Here is a 16,065-nt window from a genome sequence, read left to right as displayed (position 1 = left end):
ATAACATATTCTGAGTAACTGTACACTCTTGCATAGTTAAGTCTTTCAAAGTATGTGAGTAATCCAATTCTGTTGACATCCATTTTTCATATAAAATTGGTTACAAATACTTATAGATTTCACTTATTACATTAAATGCACGTGAACACTTGTATGACAAATGCCTTCACGTAGACAGGAAATGAGTACTATGTAATATACCCTGAAAAGTCACAGTTTATCATAATTCTCATTATAAAAGCTGATGAGAAAAAACACAGGAAATTCATTCAAATAAATGAATTATTTAAAAAAAAAAAAAAAAAGCTTTAAATCAAATGTTTTTTAAATCAAAAAAGCTTTAAATCTTGTGTAAGAACAAATTGCAATCATCTCACCTATTTTACGAGTAGAAAAATCTAATCCTGTTGGATACAGTTATCACTTATATGAGTCACTTGGCTCAGCCTCTTTTCTGATATATATATTCATACAAATTCACAGCTGTTGCTTCGATACAGATAAAATCAGAAGATAGAAACTGTCTTAAGCTGGTTTCCCCCCCTCCATCACCAATTATTTCTTAGACTACAAAATTTAATATCAAAAGGACACAATCAGATTGCACATAACCTGTAGAGAAAGTCGTTGTTTGTTTATTAAGATAGCCAAAACGTTATCTTAAATTAGGTATGCATGGGAGGGTTGCTCTTACTTATGATGGATTCTCTTGATGAGGACAATAGTATTTATTTACTGCACTGGCCAACAGCTGCATTTTCATGTTGTCAGTTTTTTTGAGCAATACCACCCCACTATAATATCCAGGTTACAAATTTGATACGATACTTTCCTGAAGAGTTGTCAACTGCAATTCATAAACATTCCTCCTTGCCACGTCCAACAGCTTTTACAACACTTAGAAAACTCTAACAGCAGCAACACTTATTTACTGAGGGAACCATCTACAGATACCAACTGATGGCACAAGGCCAAAAGGCTACACATCTCGCTCTCATGTAAGCGTACTCACTCCATGAATATCATCTACATATGAAACTGTGATTCTTCCAGTGACTGCTTTATATCTAAAAATATCACTGCTGAATGCTGCAATTACATCTCTCAGCTGGAGACATCTTGCTACATTATTTTCTTGAATGCATAAGATCCAGGCTCAACGGCGTGCTAATCAGCTGCACTAAACTCTAAATGGGATCTAATTAACTAGAAAACTACTCAGATTTGATTGGTGGTTCTTCTTTTTTTTTTTTTTTTTTAAGTTTGCTTTTAAATCCAAGCATATCTTAATCACCTTGCGTGCCCTCCAAAGCAACAGTCATGAAAAAGACGAGATGTTCAGAAGGAGAAAAAGCCCCTATCATTACAAAATATCCTTAGGTCCTGACATCATCTATTTAGCTTCTAAATAGCATGCTCATCCAGTAATTTCATACGGATTCTGACTTTAAAATTCCTAGTCTTAAAACATTTCAAAGGTATGAATTACCTATGGTGTGTGTTCTGGTCAGAGTGTAACCCTAGCCATTTGAACTATGCCTTGCAGAATTGGTCGTAAATTATAGGGAGAAGTATCTCCTTGTCTGCAATTTAGTTTGGGGAAGGAAACAATCCTGAGACTCATGCAAAACTCAAATCCCCCTGCACTGGAAAGTTCTCCTCCTCCTCTGCCTCCTCTCAAGCTCTTAACGTTTAACAGAGTTTGTAGGAAAAAGGCTGAACACAGCAAGTGACCTCATGAGTAATTTTGTCACTAACGCTTCTTTTGTCTCGAATATTGAAAGTATTCAAAACATATAAGCAACTAAATCGAACATATGCCATAGCTTTTTTTTTTTTTTTTTTTTACTCACCTACGCAGTTATCACAAAGGCTGCAATGTGAGGCACGAGGTGGGCGGAAAATCTTGCAAGTAAAACAGTATTTTAGTTTCACTGTCTGTCCATTGATGATCACTTCTTTTGTTCTGGGAGGGGGGCGGTATCCTCCTGAACTGGAGCCATTTGCAATATCTAAACATGGAAATGCAACACATTAAGTTTTGCACACAAATTATGCTGTATACACATAATCAGCCTTGATGGCAATCTGTAGCAAGTCTCAAATTTATATGAACTCCATATTAATAGACTTAAACTACATTTTTTTTCCTTCTCATTCTCCTAAAATAAGAACTTGTACAGAGAGCAAAGAGATGATCACAAGCAGCATCCATAACCAACTAATCTGAATTAAAGAGAAAAAAAGAAACACTCAAATCCAAGTCTCAAAAGCTGAAAGCTACCTAGATCACCAAATTTCTATGCTGTCATATCCCCTAGTAGTTCATGAAGAATACATTACAGACAACTATGGCTATTGGTACAGGATGGTTGAAAACAGATGTTTTTCCAAAATACTTTATTTAGTTTGACCTTGAAAGATAAGTTTGCTCCAAGGAAGATACTCATCTCTGAAAATGAGAGTGGACTGACCAGCAAGAAAGGAAAACATTTCAGATGGCAATTTCAAGAACCTCCTCTGGACAAGTTCTCTCATTAAATTCCTTAATTTTTGGGGGAACTTGGTAATTAGTCTTTTCTTGACAGGTGCTGTTCTTCAAAATAAGAAAAGCTACCTTTTAAACAGGAATTTACTTTAAATAATCATAAAAAACCCTAACTTTTTAATCCTGAAAGAGGAAATAACAGAGGTTGTAGGCCCAACCTGGTACAGCATCTATGCATTTACTTAAGCATTAGCAGCACTGTCACCAGATCTAGGCATATGGTATAAGTAAGACCAACCAATCATCATTTTAACGTCTCAAACACTGGTACAATGGAGCACATCTACAGATCTTGCTTTTCTGACATTAAAAATCTACCCCCCAATTTTACTTTTATAAAATTTGAAGTTTTTTTTTTTTCTCCCTTCCCTCCTCCCCCAGAATAATTTCCAACCAGCTCATGGGGTAAAAGTGGCGGGGTTTCGGCTTTCTTTTTGATTTTAGAGCTTCAGCATTTGTTTTTCCAGTAACTAAAGGACTGATTAGACTACTTCAAAGTTCAGTTCTGTCCTTTAAATGCTCCCAAGCTGAGCTATGTACTGTGACAAGTGAACATGTACAAACAGTACTTTTCTCTTCACACACCCGTTCTCATACAATCACAATCAAATAAGACCACAGAACCGACAAAACAATTTTTACTTTCTGACAGGAAGATCAGTAAAGCCAATAGGAAAACAAAGATAATTATTTTCCAGTACGTGATTGAAACTGCATTGCAAAGTCAGGGTCACCTGCACAGTTGCTTTAACGTGTCCCAGCCTGCTCACCCACTCACTAAGCATGCATCAGTAGGAGTATCTGTGGGATGCCACTGTGAATTTGACCACTGAAACAACTGCACTTCAGAAAACTTTCTTGGAGAAGGTGGATGGAAGGAAGCAATAGCTGCACATATGGGAACCAAGATATGAAGCATTCCTGAGGGGAAAGAAGTGGTGGGTACTGAAGAAACAGCTGCTGAGACCCTCCTGAGGTGTGCGGATCCTGTTGGATCTGCCCCACTCCCTGCTCTGTTGCTGGGATGCTGAGCCAGGCCCTATGATCTGCACGTGGAAGCAGAGGTTGCTGTGTGGCTCCCCCAGCAATCGATAATACTGATTTTGACCTCGAGGCCAGTACTACTTGCCATAGTATTTATGATTTAATAAGTATTGCACTGTAAGCTACTAGTGTGGCTGTATGTCGAAGCATATTTCTACAATAAAAGTTGTTCGATGTGCAATATGGACATTATCTTAAGTTTCCTAGTTTTTTCATGCTTCTGCTGCTTAAAAGAAACTTAGTCAAATGACTGATTTTAAAGCACTCTAAGCAGATACATGAATTTGATGAGGTCAGTAGGAGTAATTTAATTTCTTCAGGTTACACCGAGAACCATTTTTTGCGTGCATATTGTTGCCCTTATTACACATTGGTTTGAGTCAAGTAACTTTTTGTTTTTGTTTTCTTATTCAAAACTAAGCTGAAAAGACATTCTTCTGAGGGTGTAGCATAAGTGCACTTATACTGTACAAAGCTTTGCAGAGACACAGGGAAAACAGGGAAGAATTTCGTTTAATTGTGGAGTTATGTTTAAAGAAAATCTTTCATATTTAAAGAGAACATTTTTTCTCTGTAGAACAAGTTATATGCTTTGTGAAATGGGGAAATAACTTGTAGGAGGAGTAGTAGTCCACATGAGACAATATCATGCTTTTTAGGGGAGAAAACTGTCAAAAGTCACAGTTATGAAAATCCTCTATTGCTGATTTTAGTTGCTATCACTGTAAATGATAAATATGCTTCCATGTGCCATACCTTCAGTGATATCATCATACGGAGGCTTGTAATACCCTTAGTCTTTATATAAATCCATGGACCTTATAAAGCACAGGGTTATGTTCATTTCTGACAATAAGGGTCAAGACAGACTACTAAGATGTGAACACAAATGTAGGTCATTAGCCCTAGTTTAGTTTTCATCCAAACATGTTCATGACTACTAGTTCATTGATAAAGCAATGTTTTCCATTTGATACTTTGAGAGTCAAACTGAGGTATACAATTGCAGCTTTCAATAGTGTTTAGAAATCCTAACGCACTGAATTTTGTGAAATAACACTAACTGTTTTTTTTTTCTCTCAGAGAATGTTACTTGGAAATGACTTTCAAATCACAGTCTAGGTGAATTCGCTGTTTCCCCCTCATGAATCATTTATTCATAAAAAATCCACAGCAACTAAAACAAACAAACAAACAAACAAACAAAAAACTTTCAGAAGTTCAGAAAGTCCCCTGTATTTACTTTATTTTAAAATGTGCTCTGGCAGAATCTCAAAGGCAACTTTCCTTTCCTCTGGTGCAAAAGGGAGACTACTGGCCAGCCTGTTACACTTACAATGCTGGTTTTCTAAGAGGATTTCCTTCCTAACCTGTGCCATGAAGTTCAAGTTCACAGAGACAGCCAATCCCAGCTCTCTAACTGAGGCAAATTAATCTGAAAATCCAAGTGCAAAAGCTGATGCAAATTAAATTAATCAAAACAGTCTTGCTGATTTTCCATGGAGTCAGAATTTTCCCCACGATCCTAAATTGCACAATCAAACCTGAAAGACTCAGTCATTCTGTTTATTAACTTTTTTTTTTTTTTTTTTTCTGGAAACAACAACCGGGCAAAGTCAAATGTGTTTGGATTTAATCAGATTTATCTACCCTGCGTGTGCAAAACATGCCTTGTCCTCGTCTCACAATGATTTTCAGACTGCAATTAATCTTCAGTTGGACTGCTCATACTTGTGTTCTAACACAGGCAAATCTTTTAATATACGTGGTCCCTTTAATGTATAATGAGATTAACCTTCACAGAATCACCTTCCCCAAATAAACCTCCGTTTGACCACTGCTTTTTACATTTTTCTCTTCCAATCCACTACTGATGCAGTTAGGCAAGCTATTTTACAAGAAGGGTAAAATTCTCCCACTAATGGAATTGCCTTCCATCCTCCATGGTACCTTGCTGTGATAAATTTTATAAAACTTATCTAGCAGCATTAAATGTTGATGCACTAGATGGGGCTCCATCATTTTTATTTTAGGGAGAAACAAAACAAAACAAAACAAACAAAAAAAAAAAACAACACACACACACACAAAGGACACGATCCATATCCTTGTAGGACCAAGGTACCTGAACTGCTGCAAGAAACTTGCTTCATGTATTTAATGGAGACAGCAGTCCCAAAACCTTCTAATATATAACATACTCCACGTACTTCTCTCAAATTATAAGACTAATTACTAATGTGAGGTGCTGTTTAGATGAGAGACAGAAGCTGGAATTTTGTATACATACAGGATCCTTCCACTCAAACATTTGCTATTTTGGTCAATTTTCCTAAGATCTTAGGAACATACACTCACGCTCTAAAAGGTCTCTTCACATTTTCTTGATACAAACATACCAATGCAAGGCTTACTGTTAACTGTAAAGTGACAATTTCAATCTTTTATCATTAGAAAAATTAGGACCTATGAATATTTGTAATGTTTCCTACTGAGGAAAACAGAAGGCAATGAGAAACCTTTGTGTATGACCTACAACATCTGAAGAACAACAACAAATCAAAAATCTGCAAAAATATAAAATTCCTCTAAGAAATGTCTTCTCTGTGTTGAACCATGTTGAACATTCTCTGTTGAATTTAAGCTACGTATTCAACAATTGGAGGTTCAAGAGGAAGAGTCATTTTACAAAGTGAAAAGAACTGAAATAACATTTGTCTGTTTCCAGACAGTAATCTCAGGGACAAACAATACTGGGAACCTGGCTTAGACAGCCACTAGCAGCTGCTAACTGCATTCTTCACATAATTCTTCATCTGATAGGCAACTAGAAATACTGACCAAGTACTGCTCCCAACTTTAGATAAAAGACTTACTGCCTTGACTTTGGAAAACGCTACATGTTATTTTCTGAAGAGCTGTACTGTATCACCTTCTTTAGGTCTAAAATTATGTGAAATGTATTCTTACTCCCAGAAGTAAATGTAATCTTCAGTGATTTGCTGAGGGAAAGAAGCATTGAGTCCAAGAGCGTTCTGAAAGACTTGCTTAATGTACAGTGTAGTTTTATTAGATTTATTTTATGAATGTTGTTTAAAGCATGCAATATCAGGCATGACAGTTAAGCTGGTATCCCATCTTGGGAGAAAGGGGAAAACATAAGCAAGTTGCACTCATAAGCAGTATTTCTTTAGGCTATTGTGCAATTCTCTGAAATGCCTATGTTGTGGTGGCCACACAGATTTAATTTTACAAGGCTCTAAGGAAATCAGACTGTGCATTTCAAAACAAATGAAAGACAGGAGAGGGAACTGCGGAGAAGTCTCAAATGCAGTCTTAAGCATCAATGAAAACGAGAGAGACAAAACAAAAGGAACCCTCAGAGATGGCATGCTGATGTAGCTAACATATTGAGTTTGGGGCTTTTGGAAGGACAAGAAAGAAAGTGAGCAGAAACCAAACTGCTTCTACAGAATAAATTGCGAGGATACACATAAGTTAAAGACAGTTACCCTGAAGAAAATTCCCAAGTATTTCTCATTATATATGGGCTTTTTTAAGGAAAGAAAGGAAGGAAAAATCAAAGTGGCCATCTTTTTATTTATCTGCACCACTCATCTGATGCAAATAAATACAAATATTGTAGAAGAATTGTTAAATCTTACATGCATCAAGTGTACAAATGATTTCCCATCTGTAAAACCCATTCCGATGGGTTTGGTTATTCTTTCACACCTTCATATTTAGAAGTATATATCTTAGAAACATTTTTTTTTTCAATTTTTGAAGACCACTCCACACTAAATGAATCACAAATGACAAAAATTACGACTGCAAAGAGGTTATGAAATTCCAAGTGATAAAGATTTGTGAAATTCAGTGTTGATAATGCAATGTAATGCACACAGGACTAAACAAATCTATTTATTACGCTATAAAAATGTATCTTGGAACTACTGTGGCCATTACAAAAGAAAAGCTGCTCAATACTCAAGTGTGGTTAAAAAGCAATGAACGGTAGAAGATATGATGGGCTGGTGTTATACTAATGCACAATGCTTCTTTATACTGAAGACTTACAGAATCCTGCTTCCTGCATCTTAAGTGATATAGAAGCAATAAAAAAGAAATAAAACAGAAAGATTGGAAAAGATCAAATGTGTGGAACAGCTTTCGTACCAGAGAAGATTACACAAATAATGCATTCTCAGGCTTGAGAAGAGATGACTGATTGAAGATGTAAAATAGAAAAAGAAAAAGCACAGGAGCAACTGTTCAACGTCAGGAAAAGAATTACTTGGTGTCAAATGAAATAATCAGGCAGCACTTAAAAAGAAGCAGCAGTACTTCTTGTCTAACTTGCAAACTCAAAATCTAAATAGCATTCCAAGTTTCATCAACTTCAGAAAAAAAAAAGAAAGACAAATTAATAAAGAACAAAACCCTATTAAAAAAATAAATATATATATACAACCCTTAACTTTAGAAGTTCCTAATCTGTAGGTTATGGGGAGCAATGAGGGTACAGCAGGGCTCCTCAATTCATTCAGTTCACATCACTTGTCACTATCACAGATCACACATCAGGCAAGATGGACTACTGATCTGGTCATGTAGGGCTGCTCCTGGTTTCATGTTCCCATAGATACAACAGCCCTTCTCAATACAGTATGTTATGGGATCACAGAACCCATGCTTATATACACCGTGAAAAAAATACAATTGTTTTCTTTTCCAAGGCAACACCATAAAAGTTTTTTTCATGAAAATTATAATTAAGTAAAAATACTATGTAAACAAGTTTAGTTTCTCATTTGGAAAAAAAAATATTAATAGGTCCTGCTGCATTTGACTAAGATTATGGCACTTTAATAGTAAATAACTACATTATCTCCACTGATTTTGCATTATACGAATCTCATGCACCTAGTTGCTTTTGTTCTATATTATGAGAAAAATACACACTGTTTTAAGACCTATGCTTCTTTCCACTCCTAGGCCAAACAAATACAAACATATTCTTAAATATTTCCTCATAGGTCATGTTTTCTTTGTTTCTCTTTCTTGCTGTCTTCCTCTTGAGCATCTACACATCGGGTAAAAAAAATGGACAGTGAACTGAGCCTTCATTATGACTAAGTAGTGCAGAATGGTACCTCTCCTGGTTTATATATGATTATTCTTCTCATGCATCACCAAACAATTTTCCCTTTTTATCATGGAATCACAATCTGATTGTGGATAAAACTCACGTCCCCTTTTACTCTACCATTCACTAGCTAGAATCCTTTTTGTATTTGATTTGCATTTCTAATCATACATTCTTTACTTGTTCATTACATTTGCTAAGACTATTTAGAGTATAAAAAAATCAATCAATCACTTGCAAATCCCCCCAGCCCAGCATCATCTTCAGAGTCAAGCATATTCCCTTTTTCTTGAGCCCATAATCAGTCTCTGCAACATCATACTTTATCACTTACTGTTTGCCACTGAGAGTATATTTTTGGAAAGGTGCTCACTGACTTTGTTGTAACTTCATCTAGACCTTATTTCCAAAATCTGCATGGAAAAAATCCTATGCAGGACCATATCAAGAGCTCTGTTACAGTCAAAATCTAGCTTATCTGCTTCTTCTTTTCCACTAAGACAGTTACTCCCTCAACGAAGGGCATTGTTTCAGTTACAATTGACTTTTCTTGAAATACTATGCTGCTCATTTCAAGCCTTAAATGGCCACAACCCCACTGCAGCCCAAATTCTTAGAGCTTTATCATTTCAGTTTACCCTGTCTTTCCAGAGATTAAATAGTTTCCAGAAATATAACAGATACCCATATAGTACAATATCTAATAGACAGATATACATACAGCATAGTAGATAATTTGTTTTGCCTTTTTTTTTTTTTTTTTAACCCTCTTAACTACTATTTTCCTCACTGACCTGCATTTCCTATCAGCAGGCTGTGCAGTTTCTCTCCTGAGATCAAAGCAGTGTTGAATACTTCAGATTCCCCTCTGGTAATCTCTCATTTCCAAATTATCTAGCATGCATTCAGCTTCTTTCTTCCTCTAACGGAGGCCATCCTGTCATCTTCTAATGTTCCTAGCTAGTTTTAACAAACATTTCTTTCCCTACTTTTGACTTTCTGACACTTTTACTACAGGCTCGTGCCTGTAGTAAAATTTTGACTCATCTTTGAAATTGTCTCCATTTCTGATATAAGTACTTTTTGTACTATTTTGGCCATCTTTTTATTTATCTGCATTACTCATCCAATGCAAATAAATACAAATATTGTAGAAGATAACAGTAGTACAGCCAGAATGGCCTCTGACTACTCTTCCCAACCCATCTCTCTATATGAGCACAGCTTGCTGGTTTGCATTTAAAATAATATATCAATATAATAGTTATGAAAATATTTTTCAATAACAGAGCTCTCTTTCACTTTGGGGATATTCTTAATTTTATGCAATTCCTTTTGCAGAAGGATTCATTAAAATTATCAAACTTATTATTCTCCATAAGATTTGCCATAAGCCCTCATGTTTGGGAACTTGAGCCCCAGACTCCACACTTGCTGTCAGTATAGTTCCTCATTTCAAGACTCTGTTGGCCCTTTTTGGAAGACCACCAGTTTTGCTGCTAAAGAAAAGACCATGTTTTTGATCAGCTCAGTGGTCTGTGCCTGTGAAGCAAGTTTTGTGCTACCATATTTTTTTAAAGCAAATTTAAAAGCAAGTTCTGAAACACCCCCACACGGAAACATCTTGAGTCCCCTAATCAACTTTTTAATATTATCCTGGATGCTAGAAAAAAAAAAAATCACCAAATTTATACTTTTCATTTTGCTATCTAAATCTCTGTATCTGACAGTCACTTTCTGTGAGGCAGAAATTATTATTGTCAGCCGCTTATTTGAAATGATCTGTTTCCTGACATAGATGAATGTGTCTTTGAACACAGGGGAAATAAACAATTATCTGAACAGGAACTGCTGCCTGTATTTTGGATTAAAGCTGGAACCTTATTCTAGGAAAAAGATTCCATGAGAGAGCTTAAATGAAACTAGACAGCAACACTGATTAGGAAAAACTATCAAATGAATACTTCATTATATTTTTTTCTGTATTTTTAAACATTTAACATCAACAACAAAAGACTTGGTAAGTTTTTGTACTCTAAGCTATGGTTTTTATTGTGAAGTTTGCAGATGCTTGATTTAGATGATTCAACTACTTCAGAAACTCAGATGAACAGCAAACACGTTAATACCGCTGTCATAGAGACTTTTAAGAAAGGAGCTGAAACATGGCACAGGCTGAAGCCTTTGAGCTTGGCACACAACTTTTTCTGTACAAATCTTGGCAGACAGGGCACAAGGAGGGTCATAATTCATATATCTGCAGCAGCAGCTTGTTACAAGCTACAGAGTTAACTTTCATATTTCTTTACTGTAGAGCACAGAAGTACTCCACCACTCCAGAGAAGCCAAGGATGCCACATTCGATGAGAAGTGGGTTCACTGGAGACTGCTGCCAGTGAGCACTTGGGGCAAGGAACCTGGCTCTGCTTCCCACTACCTCAACACAAAAGAGGAGGTGAGTCATAGAAGCAGGGCTGAGCAGAAATAGAAGAAAGAGAGCAGATCTCAGGGTGGATGTGCCTAACAGATGCAACAGGAATAAGAGGCAGAAGAGAGCTACAAAAAGGGCTCAGCACCAGAAAGCATGGGATGCTCCACAAACAGGAACCAAAACCCACTGGTAAAGCATGCCCTCAGCCTACCCTACTGTCAAGGCATAGATCGTGCCATGAAGGAATCGCTTATCAGTTATTTTAATAGCCCTGCGGACTGAAGGAAATTACAGAAAGAAATAAAAATTATTAATAAACATTGTTTATAAATCAAGTAGTCCCCAAATGATATTAAGGTAAGTGGGCTAGAGATCATCTGTCCAACCTGAATTTGAACCCATCAAGAATATCTTTTGTAAATATAATAATTAATTCTGTGACATTGTTTTGGATCTCTATTTTTACTAAAGCCTGTTAGAACCAGCCACCACTGCTCTCCAACATACATGTCTAATCCAGCCCAGAAAAATTCACTCTTTGCTTTTCATTTTGACAAGCACATACATAAAACCCACAAAAACACCGTGCTGAGACAGACGAGCAAGTTGCTGCAGGTCGCAAGCTTCCCCAGTTCAGCCCCATAGTCCCTACCAGTCTGTGCAGGTGTTCTCTGCCAACACTGGGAATGAGCACAGCTCCCCCCACCCAGCAGCTGACACCTGATGGTGGATGCCAGGAGCAAAGGTCTGGAAGTAAAAGGCCCTCACAGACATACTACAGACCTTTTCCAAACAACCATGAAATACACGTATGTGTATGATGGTTTTTTTTTTAGGTTCAAGCAAGTTAAAACAGTCTTTAAAAGTTTTAAACTTTTACATGTTAAATGTACTGTTGTGACTGGAGGCAGCTAGTGTGCCTTACTGTAGTGTTGCACCCATATTAAGTTCACACAGAAGCTTTTTCAATGAGTAACAGGAATCAACATTTTTATAGCGAATTTCTGAAACCGTTAAAGTTGTCAGCAGCACAGGAAACAATTTAGGATGGGAAGGTGCCAGCCCTCTAAACTAGAGGAATGCTAAGAAGCTCCTTCCCTCACTGCCCTCCAGAATAAAAGAAAGTAATAAATTAAACTTTTATAATTATCTGGGAAACAATCCCAGCCCTGTGTCTGGGGGAACTCCGTAAACAGAGACCAGTGAAAGTATGTGAATAAAGCCCAAAGGAAACAAAAGCTATCAATAGCTAGGAATGCTGTTGTAAGGAACCAAATTTAAATCAAACCCTGAAGCAATGGAGATCTCCAGGAATCTTCCGAGTTTGAATAATGCCCGGAGCACTAGCAACTAGCTGCTTTATTTGCCTGTGTGATAGAAAAGCTAGGGTTTTGTTTGCACAGTATCTGAATAAAAAATCCTGGGTGCGGTCACCGCTTTCCTTCATCTGGAGCAGAGGGACACCAACCAACTCTTCCAGCCAGCCAAAGCACTTCTTGGAACAACCTGTGGTAACTTGTTTCTGTGTCAAGGCCCTCATAACAAGAAGCACATTGTTACAGTGCTGCCTTCTGCCTTATCTCTCCAGGGTTTTACTATTCAAAGAACATGTATCTCCTCCTTTTGGATTCTTTTTTGCATCTTTATAACCAGTGGATTAAGAAAATGCATCTAAGACACTTTCTGTGCCAACTAGCAAGCATTCAAAATACCTGATCCTTCAAACGGGGACAAGAACACACCCAGTTGGTATTCATAAGCTTGTTTATATTCCTGCTGCTCTATAAAAACAGAGAATTAAATTGCACATCATAAAAACCCTAAAGTGACTATTACACCACAGCCGTTTCAAAACCATAGATTCAATTAAGTATTACATATATGAATACTGGATATAAAACCTGAAGAATTCATTTGCTGTGCTTCAATTGGGGCAATCCCTTAATAAAAGCATATTTAAAACATGAGCTCCAGAATGCCCCTGCATTTCACCAAGTAGCTGGGTATAGTAGTGAAAAATACCTGTCACAGCAAGATAGCTAAATGCTAATAGCTACACTTCAACAGCTTGCTTGCAATCTCTTTTAACAGACCACTATCATTATTACCTTTATATGTAATTACAGAAAAGGTGCATTTCCATGAGAAAGCCTGGCTGCTTTACATAAAATGAACAGGCTATACAAGTTTTTGTTCAGAACAATTTTTTTTCCCTCATCTGCACCATCATTATTATTGCAGGTAGATAATCAGAGAGTAAATTTCAGTAGCACCTTCATTAATGGATTTTAATTTCATTTTCCTTAACCGTTTCAAGAAATTCAAAGAAAGACACAGAAAAGGAAAAGCACCTTAGGAAGTGACAGTGCCTAAATGGATACCACTGTTCTTCCCAGCTTTTCTTACTCTCCTCTCTATTCCTCTTAAATGAAGGTGTAAAAACCTGTTGTCTGGGAGAATTTTATTTCATTAGTTTTGAAACAGTTTAAAGAATTACAGCTATGATTTTCTATAGCTGAACTCTCAGTCATCAGTGTAGGTGGCTCAATTCAAAGCACCAAACCTGCCTTTCTCTTCTAAACTGAGGACCATTTTATTTTACACAGCACACCCTTCTCAGAAGGGTAAGCAACAGAAGGGTTATTCTTACTTTAACCAGAGTTAAGATAACTTTCCTCACCAAATACCAAATTCTTCACACACAGCTACGCTCCGACTTTTCCTTACAATGACCTCACATTAGAGTAGGCACAAATTCTTCTCCATCTGGCTAGATGTCACCTTCTTCCTATCATGGCAATGTCAGCTGGCTCTGGGTTCTGCACAATTACTCCAAGCAATGAATAAAAACAATACAGATTGTCTTACTGAAATATGAATGCCAACAGAACACTCTGTTTTTAAAAAGCTATACTGGATCTAAAAAAATTGGTGAACTGCACATCAGACTTCACAAACCCATAGGGGAAACATTTCTTCTCACGAAGTTCAACCCCCCAAAAGCCTCAAACCTACACATAGAATACAAGGAGCAAGTAAAAAATAGCTGCTGTACCTAGTATGTTGCAAAAGCATTGGCTTCACTTCATTGAAGTACACAAAATGCTGTTTATTATACAAACCCCTTTCTATCCTACGGCTTAGCAGACTCTAACAGCTGAGTTCAGCACCTTCCAAATCCAGTGAAAGAAAATGGTCTCGCTGTAGCGACCACCAATAAATTCATCACTTTATTTTGAAATTCTACTTCTTAAAATAATCCATAGCAAAGGTAAAATTCTTAAGTGGAATGCATAGCTTCAGGATGCCTACATCATGCCTGCACTCTTATCAGCTGAGTCTAAGGAAACTAATGCCATACTGATGTGAACATTTGCTGTGTTGACATGAGTTCCCTTGTCATTCCTCACTTACCAGCATGGTTCAGTGTTGATTTTGGTGTGTACAAACCATGTTTGATTTCTGAAGAAACAAAACCAGAACTTCTGCTACACATATGCACCAGATGAGCTCTATGCCAAATCATGGTACAAGTCCAAACCAATGACTTTGCCCCTCACACATTTTCACCAGTGTGTTGTGGAGGACAATTAGTCTAGAGAATGAGACAAAACCTTGTCTGAAAGCAAACCACTCAAATTCACACACTATAGATGCAACAGACTTAGTCCACTCTTTTGCTTTTACTGCCTTCAGTTATTTGTCATGGTATACAAAGTCTAAGATTGCACTAAATACTGTATCAGGGACCCCACAGGTGGTACTCCTGTGCTTGCATACACCTGTTACCTGTCTTTTCAGTTATGAGTAAGAGTTCCTCTGAAATGACTTCAGATTGTATGATTTCCAATGGCTACCATTTCAAAGGAGATATAGTAGCCATTAGTAACCTTTAGTAGTCTACTACAAAAATAAGCAAACTGTTCTATGAAGCAGCGCTGCAAACTTACCCTGTGTTTTCTTATCTAGGTAGCATATTCATGCTATTTAGTGTACCTGTAGGAATTCCACAACTAGAATTTAGTTGTCAATTCTCTTGATAAATGAGGCTGATCAAAATCTAGTTCACTGTCCTTTAATTGTGCAGGCTTTACACAGATACTGAAGTACAACCTTCCCAAGATTACATCAACTTATAACACTGTATATTAATACAGAGACTTATCTGACCCTTTCACAATATAAATAATTAAATTCTGTTAAACTCTGATGGTACATTACTTTAAAAGATGCACAACTTCACAACCTTTGCAATATCAGCTGGCTTGCCAAAAACACTTTAAAAAGTATTCACTTGTGCATTACAGGGAAACTTCCACCATACCTGCTGAAAAGTATTTACAGTAAGAACTATCACTCTCCAGGTTCAGTATTTTGTTTACTGCCTTTCTTAGTTAAGAGCTGATCAACCATCTTTCCACAGGAATCACTGCAGTGTCATCAGACATGGCAACTCCAGGATAATTACTGTGGCAAGATAGGAGTAACTCTTCCCAGGAGGAGAGCAGCACGCTACCTTCACACAGCACATACACCCTCGGGAGGAAAGTGAAGAGACAACAGACCTTCATTGTTACCTATTTGTCTCTCTAGATCTGCTGCTTCATCTGGTGTTGCGCGTGGGAGGACACCAGGATCACTGAAACTAGTACGCAGCAGGGTCCCCATCACGAAAAAGAAAAGAATCCCACCAATTGCAGGTATAGCAGGTGTAATCTTCTCTGATAAATACGGACAACTGGAAAAAGAAAAAAGATTAAACAATCAATAACAAATAATGCAACTTGTTCTCAACAACTGTTTACCATCATAAATGCATATCAAGAATTCACTTTCTCACACAGATATACTGCTTTCTTTGGAACATTTAAGAAAGCTGACATTTCTCTTTCT

The 16,065-nt window shown here is 37.1% G+C and overlaps 1 protein-coding gene across 4 annotated transcripts in view; it reads right to left on the bottom strand.

Annotated features, from left to right (window-relative positions):
• The window catches only part of ZDHHC14 (zDHHC palmitoyltransferase 14), a 114,843-nt gene that overhangs the window by 34,494 nt on the left and 64,284 nt on the right, over positions 1–16,065 (bottom strand). For 2 of the 4 annotated variants that reach the window (XM_084284639.1, XM_084284641.1), the window contains exons 2-3: positions 15,738–15,910; positions 1,854–2,012 (exon numbers count right to left, since the gene is read on the bottom strand). In XM_084284639.1, the coding sequence (XP_084140765.1) occupies positions 1,854–2,012; positions 15,738–15,910 (332 nt within the window). The remainder of the gene's footprint in view (positions 1–1,853; positions 2,013–15,737; positions 15,911–16,065) is intronic. The other 2 variants (XM_084284640.1, XM_084284642.1) reach the window with 1 other exon arrangement.

This window comes from Netta rufina, assembly GCF_964035555.1.
Source record: "Netta rufina genome assembly, chromosome: 3".
Taxonomy (NCBI): Eukaryota; Metazoa; Chordata; class Aves; order Anseriformes; family Anatidae; genus Netta; species Netta rufina.
The sequence above is the reverse complement of the archived record's forward strand: the minus strand, read 5'-3'. Positions and strand labels throughout refer to the sequence as shown.